Here is a 19,694-nt window from a genome sequence, read left to right as displayed (position 1 = left end):
CCTCTTGGGATACAGCCTAAAAGTTGCTTTGGCCAACAGAGTGTGGGCAGAAGGATCTGATAGCTCTGCAGAAGGTCTTAAGTGGCCTTGTGGTTTCTGCTTAGTTTCTTGCTCTCCTGCCATTGTCATGAGAAGAACAGGAGAGACACACGGAGCAGAACTGAGGCTAACACAGTGAGGAGGCAAACCTCGCTAGATGCCAGGCTTGCAGCTATAATAAAAGCTCCTGGGCAAGTCCAACCCAGCTCAGCCACCCCCCACTTGGATCCACATCCATGGAATAAATAAATGCTTATGCTGGAATGCCACTGAGATTTTTGTGGTTATTTGTTATACAGCTTTCTTGTGACTATCGCTAACAAATACACTTATAAATTAAAGTGAGTGAAATGGGTATACGTCTCCCTTTAAGGAATCTGAAAAAATATTTCCATCTTCCTGAGTTACCTGGAAGTCAGCAAATTCATGTCTGATTGATTGAGAGAGGATTACATCCAGTGAGTTCATTCTAGGTTGGCCACTGACTTACTTGTTTCCTTACTATCATACTAATATTTGTATTAACTTTCTAGTGTTTAACCTTTCCTCTCATGTGTTGGGGATATAAATGACTGCTGGACCTCATCTTTAAACTTGGGGAATTAAATTGGGCCAGTGGTTCCTGGGTTGTTCGTTAGGGCCGATGGGTTTAAGGACGGATTTGGAAGGCATGATGAAAGTAGAAGAAAGTCAAACAGCTGGAGTGCTCATCTATCGATCAGCAAAACTCTGTTTTGATCTGTTTTAGAGTATCAGTTTACTGTTTAAAAAATAAAGTTAAAACTACTGGACAAAATGCCTTTTAAAGTCTTTTCGTACTGAAAACTCTGTGATTACATTTTGGCCACCCCCTTCCCTTTATTGCTATTACGATGACCCTAACTTAAGACATCATTAGCTGAACTCCTGTAATAACTTCTTAACCCTCTTTAAGTTATTCACTGTGTCATTTTTCTCCCCTGCTTAAAACCAGAGTAAAATCAGACTTAGTGGGGCCTTCAAGGCTCTGCCCAGCTCTCTAGTCTCATGTCCTGCCTCCTTTTCCCCGTCTACCATCCTGGCTTAAAACGCACCCAGCGCCTTCCCACCTCAGGGTCGTCTCGCATGCTGGTCCCTTTGCTTGGAATGCTCTTCCCCCTACTCTCCAAATGTTGACTTCTTTTCATCCTTCAGTTCTCAGTTTATAAGTCATCCTCGGATCAACTAAATTAACACAGGTCCCTCTTCCCCCATTATTCTCTGTGACAGCACACTGCTCATTCCCCTTCCTTGCACATACCATGAATTATAGTTATAGGAACATTTGTTGATTGCTTTTATTGCCAGCATTTCCATTGAGAATGAGCTCCATGTGGCCAGGAGCCAAGGAATCTGGTTTATTTTTTAATTCTGAGGACCCAAAGCATTGCCTGCCACATAGTATATGCTCAATAATATGAACGAACAAAAGACTTTTTTAGCTTTTATTAACATGCTTTTCCCCTATGATCTTTCTACATGACATATCATTTCCATATTAACATATGATCTCAGTCTCTGATATGCTTATACCTGCTGTCTCTCTCTTGGTTACCTTCCATAATTTGTGTATAATGTTCCTTATATTCCAGTGCATTAGAATTTTCTATTTCAACTTTATTTGTTTATCATAATTCCCTCTTATTATTATTTTTTAAATATATTTTATTGATTTTTTACAGAGAGGAAGGGAGAGGGATAGAGAGTTAGAAACATCGATGAGAGAGAAACATCGATCAGCTGCCTCCTGCACCCCCCCGCCCCCCTGACTTGGGATGTGCCCGCAACCAAGGTACATGCACTTGACAGGAATCGAACCCGGGACCCTTGAGTTTGCAGGATGATACTCTATCCATTGAGCCAAACCGGTCAGGGCTTATTATTATTTTTTACATGCCAGCGGCCATTATCTGATCTGTTCTGGGACAATACTGTAAGTTGATCCCAAATCTTAGAAGAAAAGGAAAATAAAAGTGCATGGTTTGCGCACAGTCTGGAAAATAGGGACACGGTGAAGAATGTGGAGTGTTTTACCAGCAATCCCCAGAGGAGAGACAGCAGACCTGAGGCACGGTCACATGACGATCACTAGAGGAGTGAAGCCTGTGTATGGTAACGGGTTAATCATAAGCTCTTGCTACGGTCTGGATGCTTTGAGAGGAGGAAGGAGGTTCCTGGCTACAAGGAAAAGAATTCCCCCCGGAAGTATAAAGTTGGCATTTTGGCCAAAATTCTCTGGTTGAGTTAGTTTGGTCTGAGTCAAATTACAAAACTTCAATATATTCTGAGTTTACCGAAAACATTTAGTTTCTTGATCTACAAAGCTAAGATCGAGACCCGAAATCATAGTTCAGAGAGAAAAATGCCCTGGCCTGCGCAGTCAGTATCCTTCACTGGACACCACCTCTCTGGAGCCTGGCTTCCTTTCTCATTCGCATATGAACTGCATGTAATTTCATAATATTTGCCATGTCTATCATTACTTATCTGCTGGCAATTTCACAATGTACCTTTGTGAGTACATGATTACAGAAAATGGAGTTAGGTGATACAAGCATTTTGCTGACGGTGAGACAATCAGACATTTGTAAGAGCAGAGACACAATTCTGTAGCCTCAGCATGCAGTCTTGTTGGTGTGACTCTAACTTTCATCAAAAACAAAAATTTTGGACAATGTCTTGACAAGCTGTTTGGGGTATAAACATAGGGGACTGTTTATTAAGGAAGGTATTAAGAAAAATAAAATTTTTCAAACCTGGGACTGATATCTTCCCCACAGTTGGATGTTTCATTTCCATAATGAGGCCATTGTGTAATACCTTAAAATGTAAAAAGAGAGAGAAAATACATTACAAATAAAATTATCTTCAACCTCAAGGTATATAGAAAACCACAAATTCAGTCCATTGATGAAAGATATTAGAAAAGAGAGATGCTTGAAATTTTTGTTTCAAAGTAAATATTTGATACAAAAATAACGTTTCTATTTTGTATTTTACCAAATGAAGCTAAAAAAAAAATAAGATTCTTCCCACTCTTAAAAATATTATTTGCTCCTAAATTAGGGTATGATCTTCCCCCTTCATCTAGGTATGATCTTCTAAATCAGAGTTTCTCAACCTGTGGGTCGCGACCCCTTTGGGGGTCGAACGACCCTTTCACAGGGGTTGCCTAAGACCATCAGAAAATACATATATAATTACATATTGTTTTTGTAATTAATCACTATGCTTTAATTATGCTCAATTTGTAACAATGAAAATACATTCTGCATATCAGATATTTACAATACGATTCACAACAGTAGCAAAATTACAGTTATGAAGTAGCAATGAAAATAATTTTATGGTTGGGGGTCACCACAACATGAGGAACTGTATTAAAGGGTCGCAGCATTAGGAAGGTTGAGATCCACTGCTCTAAATAATAAAGCTTCGCCTCTTTCTGCACTGCTTCATAGCAGGGTTTGGCCAAGGTCAACTTCGGGACAGGACAGGAAGAAGCAGACCTAGAGCAGAGGAGCCCCCTGGGGTGGCACGTATGCTCCTGGCAATCTATTTGGTGGAAGGTACAGGGAGTCAGTGCAGTTTGAAAGGTGAATCAGAGCATCCAGAGACCCAGTGACTTCCGGAAGTGGACAGATCCAGGGCTGCTGTGACAAGCAATGAACACAGCCAGCTGTCGGGGGGGCCCAGAGCGGGCCCACGTCAGAGGCCTGAGCAAGAGATTGAAAGCAGAGATGTTTTCAGTGATAGTGAGACCTTCATCATAAGATTCGGCTTCATAACTAGGATTCCACTATCCTGCAGTCAGTTTGGGGCAGGTTGGGGAGGGAGGAGACAACTGAAAAAAAAAAAAAAAAGCCAAAGACCTCAGCTTAGAGGGCCAGTTAGATTCTCATGCACTGGGACCAAGAGGGATATTTACTAGTATCCCATCAGGAACACAAGGTGACTTGGTCTCAGGGTTAAGATTCAAGGTCAGTTACTGTCTAACAGGGACCATCTAGCAGTGCCCAACCAGCAGAAATCTGACTTGATGCTGAATTGCTTGACTACTGAGCCGGAGATAGTAAGATCCTTGGCGTATAGAGGCTGCTGTTCTTTCCAATGGGGTGGGCAGGAAAACAAAATCTGCCAGGGCACAAGTGCCCTCCCACGGTAGGAAGAGGATGAGATGGGGGCATAGAATGTGATTCTAAAGGTAAAAGTTGAATTACTAGAGGCAAAAATGTTCTATAATCCCACAAATAAAAATGCTATAAAATTGTTTCCTTTTTTGTATATTTTTTAACAACTAGAGGCTATCTGGGTAGACTGTCTCAAAGAACACCCAAAACTTCAGTTTACTGTTATTACTGCATCTTCAGGGAACCATGTGTGAGTGGCTCACACTGTGTTTCACCTGCACTATCTACCAAGTGGAGAGCTCTCTTCCTGCTCTGTACATGGATGTAAGAACAGACTCATTTCCGTGGCACAGGAAACTAGTGGACCACAACTTCATGCTAACCGAACTAGAGCTACTCAAATCCTTGGCATATAGAGAATGGCAAGTTGTAATGGTTTCGTAGTGTTTTGAAGCATATTCCTATTCCTATGTAACCCTCTTACAAAGCAAAAGAGCATGCCATGCACAAACTAGTAAAAATGTTTTCCTGCTTGGAAAACTCAGAAAAAGGGGTCAAATATCTTTTTTTTTAATCCATTTCTATTAAGGTTTTTTGGTCCCATTATGGAATAATCCCCTCTCCATCCCCCCCAAAAAAGATAACCTCATGGGTGACTTTTTAAGGTTAGAACTATAACTCTGCTATGACTATGCAGGCTCCCACCACTTTTTTTTTCGTTTTTTTGGGGGGAGGGGGGTGTGGTCACCACTTTTTGAGCAACATGGCAACATGCTCTTTAAACAACAACCAAGGCAGCCCCCCTCATTGAGGTGACGCCACACCAGATGGAGATCCTTTCTAAGGGATGCCTTGCCTCTCTTTTGGAGTCACCAGCTTTGCACCCAGGAGCTGGCCAGAGAGAAAGCTTGCCAGTGTTAGAACTGTGCTATAATTTCATTCTGGTGTGGCTCGTTCTCAGCACCCGCCCAGCACAACCTCCCCCTGTGTGGGGGTGGGGGCTAAATGCCAACTCGAGGTGCTAAATCTCAGTTCTACTGAGGACAGGAACAAAAATACCGAGCTAAATTTCACTCGAAACAATTATCCGCACACTGAATCATTCTTCTCGTATCTCTGTTGCCCTCCTGACTACCTCTCAGTAATAACACTGCACTGCTACTCACAAAAGACAAAAGTGAGTGTTCCCAGCTAAATATAACTTAACCGATAGTGTTGAAATTAATTAACGCTGAATTGTAATTATGTAGCAAACGCTAAGTGTCAAACGTGAAAGGGTAGTTGGTAAAGGTCAAGGGACAGATGTCAAAGTTTTGTAGAAGCAAAAGCTAGCAGTTGATGGAAGTTTTCCACAGAAGCAGTTTAAGGAGTGTATTTCCTCCAGCCCTACCCCCATTGCTGTCTCCATACACCATTCCCAAGAAGAAACTTTGTTTCTAACCTTATTAATTCCTCTGCCTTGAAAAGCATTCTGTTTTAAGCAGAAATATAAATTCTCCTGCTGTCTGGCAAAGAAAGCTAACTGCAGTTTCTCATTTGCGGTAGCCACGGTGCCCTGACGAGGCAAAGGGGGACATGCGAGCCCCCATCTTCAGAAAGACCTGCCCTGGTTGCCACCCACCTTTTCATGTCAAGTCTGAAGTCGACAGAATTCCATAGGCTTTCTTCGTGAATCAGGTCAGATGCTCGCAGAGAACAGTTGAGGCTGTGGCGGTGCCGTCCCGGGAAACCCTGCCTAATGACTTGGAATCTTGGAAAACTCTCCAGCCCTGTTTGTGGGGCAAGTCCTGCTCTGCTTAGTAACATATTCGAGGATCTCAGAGACCAGACCGTCTGCCTGAATTTTAACATAAATCGCCCCTGCTGCACTTCAGGCGTATTGTCTCATCTTAGCTTCACTGAAACTGGAGAAACGGCCCCCTACCAACGTTTGTATAACATTTCTGTGGGAATCCTTACTAAATGTTCCCCTTCCTTTTCATACCCAGGCTCAACGCCCCAGTCTCTATTACCTGAACCTAGAAATCCACACTGAATAGTGTCTCATTGGCTGACCACTAACAGTGGCACAGGAAGCTTGGCTTAGGGGCCTTCAGCTACCATGTTCCCATAGGGTGTGATGCCTAGAACCTCAGCCTGGCCATTCAGGATACTCTTCATCGCTTATTTAGTTATTTTCAATAAGGCACGGACCTTCCCTAGGTTTTTGTATTGGATTCCGTCCTTCTTTTCTTTATGTTATCCTCCCTAAATCTTTCCTGGCTTGGTAGCTTTTCTTAATTTCATTTCTCCTTGAAATTTCAAAAGCATTTTCTTGACAAGAATAGAATTGTAGACAGTGCACCAACATCTTTAGCAAAGTATCAGGCCTATTTAAAAGAAGGCCTCTCTTTCTTCTTCTAGAGTTTTACAGATTGACAGCCTAATGAGAGAGTCAAATGGTAATGTATTAATGATGGGGGGGGGAGGAGTAAAATGTATACCTTAAAGTTACGTGGGAAATAAAAGTTTAAGTGAAAGTAAGACAGTCCTTTTATAAAGTCCTATGGCAGGAATGGCAGGGGGGAAAAAGTCTATAATATAACACTAGCAAGAAAAAAATGTAAAACAAATTAAATAAAAATACCCACTTTATGTGAAAATCTACACAGAAAGCAAGAGATCAAGAGATCCGGGTCAAGAACAGAAGTAGGAAAGCATATTGACATGAAGAGAGACTGCTAGGGTGCTGGCATTAAATTGTTAGGGGCACAAATGGAATATTAGAAATTAATGATTATTATAATAACTATTAGGTAACCATGCTCTGTTAACTGTGATTGTTCTGTTCTGATTAGAGAAAGCACATTCTAACCTCCCTGAGAGTTGTATGCCCTGGGACCTGGGAGCTAACATCAGAATGCAGTCCACCCTCCTTTCCTGAGAACTGCCTACCCTTATGGAAAGATTTATAATTGCATGGCACCTAGTCCTGGAGACACCTGTTCTTTACAACTCCCGGACTCTATTACCTGTAATCTGGTCCCGGGGGGCCCAGGGCACCCACTATCTGTGACCCCCACCACCCCACCATGACTTGTAACCTGTAATGATTATCCCACGCCCACTTTCCCATACCTGTAATTCCTACTTCCCCATGTAATCTTGTCCTTCTACCCAATATAAGCAGCTGGCTTATGCTGGGGTGCAAAGCAGATTTTTGTGGATGACCTGCTGCTCTCCCATACCACCGGCATTATTGGAATAAACGTTCATATATGACTCAACCCTGTCTCTGCTTAATTGGCTGAAGTAGTGACAGGCAGCCCAGACCCCTTGGTTGTCTGGTTACAAAATGACATACAAATGATACATGTAAAGAGCACATCAAAGCATTATATACATGACACATAGACACGGAAACAGTGTGGTGATAGCCAGAGGGAAAGGGGGTGGGGGAAGGTGGAAGAGGACAAAGGGAGGGTAAATGAGGACGGAAAGGGCCTTTGCTTTGGGCAATGCGTGCACAATGCACTGTGTAAATGATGTTTTGTTGACTTGTACACTTGAAACCTGTACGATTTTGTGAACCAATGTCACCAGGATAAATTCAATTTAAAAAATCAATGGAATACCGTCAATGATTTTAACGACACACAAGAGAACTGATCTATCCATTCACTATGAATAGAGACATAATCTATTAATTGAATGTAACAAACATCATAGAGTACCTACATGCTACCAGTGGTCAGCAAACTCATTAGTCAACAGAGCCAAATATCAACAGTACAACGATTGAAATTTCTTTTGAGAGCCAAATTTTTTAAATTTCAACTATATAGGTAGGTACATTATTATTAACTTAATTAGGGTACTCCTAAGGCTTAGGAAGAGCCACACTCAAGGGGCCAAAGAGCCGCATGTGGCTCATGAGCCGCAGTTTGCCAACAATGTGAAAGGGCTGGTGATAAAAAGACAAATAAACTTCATTCAAAGTGCCTATGATTAGAAGAAAGGGTAGGGAATAAGAGACCTACGCCAATTTGTAAGACATAATTTAAACGCCACAATGTCCAATAAGAAACAAGTAACTCTGCCTCCCTCCAAAGGAAGCTGCAGGATGTAGGTGAAGGAGGCAAGCAGAAGTCATAGAATAAAAATGATGTTGAAATATAACCTTAAGGTTAACAATTACAGTGATAGACAAGATAACAGCAGCTATTGCTTACCCAAACTCCTGAGGGTCAAGCATGGAGTTAGGAGCTCAGCCGGGGTGGGGAACTTTTTTTCTACCAAGGGCCATGTGGATATTTACAAAATATCCATAGGTCATACAAAATTATCAACTTAAAAATTAGCCTGCTATATTTGGTCAAACACTTCATTCACGCACCCCTAATGCCTTGGCAGGGCCAGACCAAATGCTTTCTAGGGCTATATAAGGCCTGGGGCCGGAAGTTCCCACCCAGGGGAGTTGTCTCCATTTAACCCCTTCATTAGCTAAACTAGGTAGGAATTACTATCATCTGTATTTCTACTGATCAAGTGGTGGAAGCCTAAAGAGGCAAGTACTTGCCCAGGATTTCACAATTAATGAGTGGCTGCCAGGTTCCTGACAGTGAAAAGATAAACAAGCATAATTTGATTTACCATTAACCCAACTAGCTGATGTGGTCAATTTTGTAAGACAAATTAGTTCATGGAGGAAAGAGAATCAGCCAAACGAACGGCTTGTACTGCTTGTCATTATGAGGCCCAATTTGTTCATAAACTGATCTGCTCCCTCATAGATAGCCAAGGAAATGCTGGCTACTACAGACACAAAGTCTGTGAAAGATAAAGGATTTGGACCCTACCAGGCTGAGATTTAGAGGGGACAGATCCAGTGGGTGACCTTGGGCAAGGCAGTTAAGTATATGAGGCTCAGAACCCTCATCAGTAAAAAGGGAGTAAGAATATCTTTCTCAGGAATTTCCAAGGTTTAAGTGAGATGATGAGGGCAAAGCACTGAGCACAGTGAATGGCAATTGGTTCACCACTCTCCACAAACTAGGTTCAAACTCTGACTCCACCAAGTTCCAGTTGTGTGGCTTTGGGTCACATTCATTCATGCAACAAACATGTAAATATATCAACAGTAATGATTAATAATCCTATATAATAAAGAGCAAATATGCAAATGGTCATCACGCCCTCATGCCTTCACACTGTGATGCCTTCATGCCATCACAATCCATCACCAGGAGGCTGCACGCACAGTGGGTGCACGCGGGTGGGTGGGGCTGCGTGCGTGGCAAGGCGTGCACAGGTGGGCAGGGACTTGACACTGTGTGCATGGCACAGAGGCAGGACCCCCAGCTCTGGCCTACCTCTTTGGGGCAATCCACCGAGGAGCCCCAGATGGGTGGGCAGGGCCTACCTCTTTGGGGTGATCAATTGTGGGGCTCCCGCACTGTGAGAGGGCACAGGCCAGGCTGGGGGACCCCCCCCACCAAGTGCACAAATTTCATGTACCAAGCCTCTAGTCAATAATATAAATTGTTATTAGTGCCACACACTGTTAACTGCTCAGGAAAAACTGGGTCACAGAACAAGCAAGGTCCTTGCCTTTAAGAAGCTTACAATCCTGTAAGGGAGACTTTTGAATTAATTGCTATCCATAGGTCTGTTACTGTTACATAACAGGTGTTTAGTTCTGTGCTATATCCCCAGTGCCTTGAACATTATTTGGCACTATCTGGTAGATGATCAATAATATTTTATTGAATTAAATGTATTTATTTATCTATAAAATTGAATTCACTAAGTAGAAAGTGGCTCCTTTCTACTTAGTGGAGGGGGGGGGGTGATTGGAGAGTTTTCTCTATTTTACCTTTTTATTTATTTTTCAATTACAATTTACATTCGATATTATTTGTATTTCTTGCTTTATGGTGCTTTGATGAACATAAGTTTTTAATTTTGGCATTCTCAAATTTATTGAAATTTTCCTTTATGTCTGCACTTTTTTTAAAAAAAAAAGTATGTTTTTACTGATTTCAGAGAGAGGAAGAGAGAGAGGTAGAAATATCAATGATGAGAGAGAATAATTGATCAGCTGCCTCCTGTATGCCCCCTACTTGGGACTGAGCCCACAACCCAGGCCTGTGCCCTGACCAGAAATCAAACCATGATCTCCTGGTTCATAGGTCGACACTCAACCATGGTAACACACTGGCTGGGCCTTTATGGCTACATGTTTTATGACATATTTTAAAATGTCTTCCCTACTCTAGGTGATAAAGATATCTTCCTAAATTATCCTATAAAGGTTTTGACATTGGCCAATCTATAAATATAAAGAGCTAATATGCTAAGTGTCCGGCCATCCAGGAAATGATGTCATGTAGCAATGCCCGGCTTCCTGTCCCTACCGACTAGCCTCCTTGCAGTTTCTTCAGCCCAGAAACATGACTTGCTTTATAGCCAGGTAGAAACATTTTACACTGTAATCAAATGTCTGTGAAGCATTTTCCTGTGCCTCATCTCATTTGATCCTCACAGAAGTCCTGGAGTAGGTAGATAGGAGACTCAGTGGAATCCTATTTTCATTAGCTGGAAAATGCAGATTTAGAAAACTTAGAAACTTGACACAACTGAAAAGTAGTAAGAAATGATGGACCTTGAAAATGACTTCAGGTTTTCTCACCGCACAAAATATAGTCAAACGCTGCTTCGGTTAAATATTTTACCCTCTGTTCTCCCTGCGTGGTCTACAATAATAATCTGCTGTGTGTTGGTATTTACTGCTGTGTTGCTGACAGTTACCTGAAAGAGAAGCTGGGGTGCTTCACTGGGCTGGAAAAAGTTTAGCTACATCAGAAAGCAGGTCTAATTAAGCAAGTTTATTCTAAATATATAAAAGGCTAAGTTGACTAGCGCATGCATGGTACATATAAAGCTCTTGCTGGCACCAATCACATGCATGTGTTTTGATCTGTCACTGTCAAACGTGAATTTGGTTGACACTTCTATTATAGAGAAAGGGAAAATAGCAATATTGAAATGTTTCTTCTAATTAATTTCCTTTCAGTGTGTACGGATTCGTGCACTGGGCCACTAGTTTATAATAGAAGCTCACAGCAAGTTTAGGATTAGAGGAATTACTCAAAAGATAACATCATACTTAATGATGAAAGACTGAATGTTTTTGCTTTAAGATTGAGAACAAGGCAAGCATGTCTGCTTTCACTACTTTTTTTTTTTAATATACTTTTGTTGATTTCAGAGAGGGAGAGAGATATTGAAACATCAACAATGAGAGAGAACCATTGATTGGCTCCTTCCTGCCTGCCCCACACTGGGGATCAAACCCACAACCGAGGGCTATGCCCTGACTGGGAATTGAACTCATGGCCTCTTGGTTCCTGGGTCAACACTCAACCACATTCACTACTCTTATTTAACATATTACTAGAAGTTTTTAGCCATTGCAATATTGAGAGATAAAGACATACAGATAGGAAGGATGAAATAAAATAATTAATAAATGAATAAATAAATAAATAAATAAATGTAATGAATAAAAGAAAATTTTAAAGGAAGAAATCATACAGATCAATATGACTGACTGCATAAAAAATACTCCTAGAACTAATGAATTTTCAAGGTCAAAGGTACAAGATCAACACACAAACATCAGTCACATTTGTTTACCAACAATGAACATAAATAAGGGACCCAAAATCAAAACACAATATCATTAACAATCACTCCAAAAAAAAAAAAAAAGAAATACTTAGATATACACTTAACAAAATGTGTGCAGACCCTGTATATTGGAAATTACAAATGCTGAAGAAAGCAATCAAAGGGACCTAAATAAATGAAGAAGCGTACCATGCCCTTAGGTTTGAAGAGTCAGCATCTTCATTTACCCATAGCTTTCATGTAATTATTACCAAAATCCTAGAAATGTTTTTTGTAGACATAGAAAATGCTTATTCTACAACGTACATGGAAAGACAAGGGTGTCAGAATAGCTTAAATAATCTTGAAAATGAGAATAAAGTGAAGGAGAATCTGTCCGGCCCTAACCGGTTTGGCTCCGTGGATGGAGCGTCGGCCTGCAGACTGAGGGGTCCCAGGTTCGATTCCGGTCAAGGGCATGTACCTTGGTTGCGGGCACATCCCCAGTAGCGGGTGTGCAGGAGGCAGCTGATCAATGTTTCTAACTCTCTATCCCTCTTCCTTCCTCTCCACAAAAAATCAATAAAATATATTTTTTAAAAAGAGAGAATCTGTCTGATATTAAAGTATACTATATAGTTGCTAAGAGAGGTATTGGCAGAGGGTTGGCCACATAAATCAATGGAACAGAATAGAGAACTCAGAAATATGTCCACACAAATATGCCCAAATAATTGCTGACAAAGGTGTAACTGCAGTTAAGGAAGGATAGCCTGTCCAACAAATGGTACTGGAACAATTGTGAAAAAAAAGAACAAAAAATCCTCCACCTAAATCTCATATCCTATACAAAAATTAACTTAAAATGGACCATGGACTTTAATGTATAAATTTTGAATGACAAAACCCTAGGAAAAATCTTGGAGATTGCTCTGCAAAAGCTCATGTTAAGAAGATGAGAAAGCTACAAACTGGAAGAAATATTTGCAAGCAATATATCTGACAAGGGACTAGTATCCAGCATATATGTAAGAAGTCTTACAATTAGACAGTAAAAACACAAACAACATAAGTAAAAAATAGGCAAAAGGCATAAGCAGACATCTCACCAAAGAGGATACAGAGATTGCAAATAAGCACATGAAAAAGTGGTCAATATCAATAACCACTAGGGAGATGCAAATTAAAAGCATAACAAAATATTAGTGTCAGATGGCTAAATTTTTTTAATTGACATCAAATACTGGCAAAGAGAAACTGAATCACTCATTCATTTCTAGTTAGAATGGAAAATGATGTAGATATTTGGAAAAGTTTGGCAGTTTCTTAAAAACCAAAACAAGCAAACAAACAAAATCAACTAAACATACAGCTGCATACATCCCAGGGGTTGCACTCCTGAGCCTTTATTCCATAAATCAAAATTCATGTTCATACAAAAACCTGCACTGAATGTTCATAGCAGTTTATTTGTGTGTAATAGCCCCAAATGGGAAACAACCCAGATATCTTTCACCTGGTGAATCATTTTCCAATTGTGGTACATCCACATGATGGAATATTCCTAGGTAATAACAAGACACAAACTATTGATTCATGCAATAACTTGGATGAATCTTGAGGGAATTTATGCTGAGTGGGGGGAAAAGCCAATTCCATAAGGTTACACAGTGTATATTTTCAGTTAATAGCATTCATTTTTTATAAAGAACTTTATACTTTATTTTCAATTAAAGTTTATATGCAATATTATCTTGTATCAGTTTCAGGTGTAGAGCATAGTGGTTACACAATCAGATACTTTACAAAGTGATCCCCCTATATTTCCAGTATCCACCAAGCACTGTTCATAGTTATTACAATACTAGGAGCCCAGGGAACAAATTTGTGCACCTTGAAAGGAACTCTGGCCCATGAGACTGTGGTGGGCACAGGGGCAGTTCTCGGCCCATCATCCATGCCCCCGCCCAGCCCCTCCCACACGGCCTCCAGTCCCCTGTCTGCCAGCAGTCCCACTACTGCCGCTGCCGCTCCCACCCACTGACTGCCCACTGATGGCGTGGAGTGATTGGGGCTGGTACCAACAGTGGCTGCGAGCAGGGCCGGTGCTGTCAGCTGGTGCAAGTAGCGGCTACTGCCCTGATCGCCCCTCAGGAGCAGGAGGAGGTGGAGGAGCCCTCAGGGGTGATTGGTGCCAGAAGCTGCCTCGCACCCGCTGACAGCTTCAAACAATCAGGACCAGCGCCAGGCGCCAGCAGCGGGTGCGAGCTGCGGCTCCAACACCAGCAATGGGCACGAGCAGGGCCAGCACCAGAAGCAGGTGAAAGCACCGGGACCGAGGCACGTGGGAGCAAAGAATTTTCAATAACCACCAGAGGCTCGCCCCAATGACAGCTACAGGCACACTGCCTTGGTCTGGTGCCACTGTTCACCTGCTCCACCATCCCACTGCGGCCAATGCCTGCCATGTTCTGCACTCTGCCGCCTGTTGCTGATACCCGCATTGTTTTGCACGTGCCCCCTGGTGGTCAGTGCACGTCATAGCAACCAGTTGTTCAGTTGTTCTGCCTTTTGGCCTATTTGCATATTAGGGTTTTATAAATATAGATCGATGACCATTTTCCCTGTGTGGAACTTTACATTCCCAAATTGTACTTGTTACTTTTGAAACTATCCATGTGTACTTTTAATCCCTTCATATTTTTCATCCAGTTTCTCCAACCTCATCACCTCTGGCAACTATTACTTTGTTCTCTGTATCTGAAAGTCTGTTTAAATTTTGTTTGTTCATTTAGTTTTTCTCTAGATTCCACATATAAGTAAAATCGTATGGTATTTGCCCCTCTCTGAGTGACTTATTTCACTTAGCATATACCGTCTATGTCCATCTGTGCTGTCACAAATGGTAAGATTTCATTCTTTTTTATGGCTGAGTGATATTCCATTGTATATATGTATGACCATTTTTTATCCAGTCATCTCTTGGCGGGCACTTGGGTTACTTCCATATCTTGACTATTGTAAATAATGCTGCAATAAACACAGGAGTGCATATATTCTTTTGAATTAGCATTTGGGGTTCCTTTAGATATAAACCCAGAAGTGGAATCATTGGGATGTAAGGCAGTTCCTTTTTTTTTTTATTTTTTAAGGACAATCCAGTTTTCCATAGTGGCTGCACTAATCTGCATTCCCACCAACGGAGCACAAGGGTTCCCTTTTCTCCACTTCCTCACCAACACTTATTTGTTGACTTATTGATGATGATCATTCTGACAGGTGTGAGGTGATATCTCATTGTGGTTTTAATTTGTATTGCTCTGACAAATAGAGATGCTGACCATCTTTTCATGTCTATTGGCCATCTGCATGTTATCTTTGAAGAAGTGTCTATTCAATCCTTTGCCCATTTTTTTAACTGAATTTATTTTTTTATGTTGAGTTTTATTAGTTCTTTATAAATTCTTGATATTAACTTATCAGATGAATAATTGGTGAAAATGTTCTCCCATTCAGTAGGTTGTCTTTTTTTGTTGTTGTTCATGGTTTCCTTTGCTATGAAAAACATTTTTTTAGTTGATATAGTCCCATTTGTTTATTTTTCCTTTTCTTTCCGTTGCCTGAGGGAAAAAAAATATTGCTAAGATAAATGTCAAAATTTTTACAGCCTATGTTTTTGTCTAGAAGTTTTATGGTTATGAGTGTTATATTTAAGTCTTTAATCCATTATTAGTTTATTCATTCATATGGTGTAAGAAGGTTTCATTTTTTGCATGTATCTGTCCAATCTTCCCAACACTATTTTCTGAATTGACTCTTTATTCCATTGTATGTTCTTACCTCCTTTGTCAAATATTAATTGACCATACAGGCTTGGATTTATTTGTGGGGGTCTCTATTCTGTTTCATTGATCTATATGTATGTTGTGATGCCAGTGTCATATTGTTTTGACTACTATAGCCTTGAATAATACTTTGATATCAGGTAGCATAATTCCTCAAACTTTGTTCTTCTTTCTCAAGATTGCTATGACTATTTGGGGGCTTTGTGGGTCTATATAAATTTTTGGAATAGTTTTTTAGTTCTGTGAAAAACATTATTGGTATTTTGATAAGAACTGTGTTGAATCTATAGATTGCTTTGGAAAGTATGGACACTTAATTATGTTAATCCTTCCTATCCATGAACACAGTATATGCTTCCATTTCTTTGTTGTTGTTGTTTTTTAATTTCTTCCTTCGGTATTTTATAATTATCCAAGAACAGTTGTTTTACCCCCTGGGTCAAATTTATTCTAAGGTATTTTTTAAAATGAAATTATGAATGAGATTGTTTTCTTAGTTTCCCTTTCTGATAGTTCATTATCTATATTATAAAAAGCCAGTGGCTGGAACACCGGAACACTGGAATGACCAAACGACCGGTCACCAGGAGATGCATTGATGGGTCCAGAGGGGGCAGTGGGCAGGCCTCTGGGTCTTGCATGATTTTGCACGCTGGGCCTCTAGATGGTATATAAAATGACACTGTGTTTTGAACATTTATTTTCTATCCTGCAACTTTACTGAATTTACTAGTATTCATCAATTCTATTATGTTTTTTGGGGGAATATTTAGGGTTCTCTGTATACAGTGTCAGGTCATCTGCAAATAATGACAGTTTTACTTCTTTCTTTCCAATTTGCATGCCATTTTGCCTTTTATTTCTTCTTGTCTGATTGCTGTGGCTAGGACGTCCAGCATTATGCGGCATAAAAGTGATGATGATGGACATCTCTGTCTTGTCCCTGATCTCAAGGGAAATGCTTTTTCGTTTTTCCCCATTGAGTATGACGTTAGCTGTTGGCTTGTCATATATACCCTGATCATGTTGAGATATCTTCCATCTAGTCCCAACTTGCTTAGATTAATCATAAATGGGTGCTGGGGTTTCATTTGGAATGCTTGGTGTCCACAGTGATCTTTCTCCTTATATCTGTGTGCACCCAGGTCGGGAACACTAGAATCTTGTTATAGTGGGGAGTGGTACTGAACTCTTGAGAGACAGCATAGTGTGGTGGAAGGGCTCTAGGCTAGGCCATGAGGGAGACATGAGTATGCCACTTTTCTTCTGTTGGCTAAAGTGCTGTCTAGAACCTTGGGTATAGTAAGATGCAAGTTATATTTTATTGAGGGCTTGCTTTCTGTCTCCTTGATGGTAGTGTGTTGTGAACTTTATTGAAATTAAATACCTACTGGGATCTAATTACAATAAAGCATCACTTAATTTGGTACAGCAGTGCTTTCTCTTAGTAAGTCCACAGGAATATGAAGGACTGCAGGATGTAACAAAGCATCAGCATCTGCTTCCTTAACAATTCCTCCTTGAATAAAGTTACGTATGCCAAATATGTCTGACTCCTTATCACTCTTGAGACAGTATGATGTAAGTTTAACCAGGAAAATTTTTAGGATCAGGAAACCAGAGGATATAATGTCATGGCACAAGTGATACCCGAACAGTCACAAAGCAAAATATCAACTGATATATGTGACAGTTACTCAGTCCTGTGTCACAAGGAAGCACTGTTATTTGTCTCCTTTATGTCAGCCATTCTAGAGAACCATAACCACCCAAGGGGCAATTAAGCAACTGTCCTGTGACTACAGAAAGATCATCAACACAGCTCACCACATCCTCCTTGCACCCAAATCATCACTTGCAAAATTTGCTCAGGTTCAAAATAAACAAATAAAACTCAAAACAATTATGACAATTAGCATGTTTCCGAGTGAAAAACACTAAGGTGGTGGTTGTAAAAAGCAATAAATTCTGTGTTTTAATTTTACATTTTGGTTTGGTGGTCATGGGAATTTGTGTTGGTGGGGAAATATTTTGCTTGTTGCAGGCAGATGTTTGTTTGCTCTAAAGCAAGAGGTAAGGAGAACTATTTTAGGAAGGAGTCTGTATGACTAAGGTTGGGGGAGATAAAATTAATGTGTGAGCAGGGTCACTGATAACTCTGTGGGCAAGTAATCCTTTGGATATGCCAAGAGATTTTATCACCCAAAAAGGCTGAGTCATACATATGTAATTTTGGCTTGAATTAGTTGGAGTGTGGCGTGGAGGAGTAGGGATGGTAATACGCAGAAAATAAAACAGAGAGACATAAACTTAGTCCAGAGTTAGGCCTGATCCTCTTTTGACACAGTCAATTTTCTCAGCTAACTTTTTGCATCCAGTGGCTCATAATTTCAGTTCCATGCTATCAACCTGCCTTACAGACATATTTTTCAGTCAGGATATTCACGGCACTGTCACATCTGGATGGAGTAGCCAGAAAAGTGCCTCTTGCCTCTGGTTTTCCTAACATGAGAATCATGGGAGACACTGTCTTCGAAATTCTAGCTGTATGTTCTGTTATCTTTTGGACCTGACACTTGACACTCCGTCTCTAATTTGGATATTTTGCTCCTGCTCACAATGAGCTGAACCATGCGATCAATAACCTTCGAACCAGGTACTATTAGAATTCTTATTTACAGATGATTAAACTAACTTAAGAAAGACACTTGCTGACCCTTGAACAGCTAGCAAGGCTGAGAGCTAGAATATATCCTAGAAAGCCTTATTCAAGAGCTTGCACCTTTAGCCACTACACTACAACTTCATCTTTTGATAGAATCCAAAGTGACATTCATTCATATAAAACTCTAGTCAGTGACACCTCATACTATTTACTTCAATTGAAATCAAATTTACTGAATACTTGCTATGTGCCAAATGGTAGATAAGCACTTGAACGTATTGATTCTTTTAACCAACAAATACCTTTGCCAGGTGCTGTGGAAGAGGACAGGGATATAAAGTTAAGTAGGTGTGGTCCCTTTTCTCGGAGACTACACGTCACAGATGATTATAAACCAATGTGATAAATGCTTTAATAGTGTAGGATTCGAAGAGGAAGCACCACCAAAGTTGTTCTGAGCTGACCAAATAAGGCTTTACTAGTAGTAGGGTCTAGTAATAGGATTCATGTGCAAAGAAGATAACATTGGGGAGGTGTGCTGGTGGTGGAAGCATATTAAAAGTCAAGGAGTTTGAAAGAGTGTGAAGTACAGGACTCTAGAAGTGTTTGCTGCTGCATTTGGGTGAGATGAGACTAGAAAATTAGTCTAGGGCAAGAGTGTGAAGTTTTTGTTTTGATTTTTTTGTTGTTTTTTGTTATTGCTCTGTTGTTTGTTTTGTTTTGTTTTGTCTGTGCTAAAGTTTGGGCTTTATCCTATAGACCAGAGGTCACAGATAAGGCCAATCAGTGAAGCAGACTGGGGTCACCAACATTAGGGAAAACAGGAAAGCATATGCCAAGTTGAAGACAATAGCTGCCTCTTTACTCACATAGGTTAGATCCAGGCTTTCAAGACCATGTTGTCTTTCATGAAAATTCATAAGTTCAGGTTTATATGTGAAATCTACACATTTTTAATCTCAGCATCTAGAAACACAGAATTCCTAGGCTAGGCAAAATTTTCATTCTGCCCATAGTAACTAAGCATTTCATCTCTATGACGCATGCATTCAAAATTACACAAAAAAGTTTATATTAAATTGATAGCAACATGTCAAGAATCAATGTTTGAGAATCTAATCTGAACAGGATGGGTCATTTGAAAGAAACCACACCTACGATGTTTTTTGCTGAGCTTTACATGGCCCAGCTATCAGACATGAAGAGCATAACTGAACATTTTCAGTGGAACGTCAATAAAAATGGGTGTATGTTGAGAAAAGGCCCTTGGGACTCATGTAAATGAAAAGTGCTTATAAAAGAGGAGAATGGTCCAGTGGGCTAGAGTCTATTGGTGAAAATGAGGAA

The 19,694-nt window shown here is 40.4% G+C and overlaps 1 protein-coding gene across 4 annotated transcripts in view; it reads right to left on the bottom strand.

The window, feature by feature from the left end:
* The window catches only part of SUGCT (succinyl-CoA:glutarate-CoA transferase), a 576,570-nt gene that overhangs the window by 85,015 nt on the left and 471,861 nt on the right, over positions 1-19,694 (bottom strand). For all 4 annotated transcript variants that reach the window (XM_059655740.1, XM_059655742.1, XM_059655741.1 and 1 more), the window contains one exon: positions 2,814-2,877. In XM_059655740.1, the coding sequence (XP_059511723.1) occupies positions 2,814-2,877 (64 nt within the window). The remainder of the gene's footprint in view (positions 1-2,813; positions 2,878-19,694) is intronic.

Source organism: Myotis daubentonii, chromosome 10 (assembly GCF_963259705.1).
Source record: "Myotis daubentonii chromosome 10, mMyoDau2.1, whole genome shotgun sequence".
Taxonomy (NCBI): domain Eukaryota; kingdom Metazoa; phylum Chordata; class Mammalia; order Chiroptera; family Vespertilionidae; genus Myotis; species Myotis daubentonii.
This window is presented reverse-complemented; position numbering and strand designations above follow the sequence as displayed.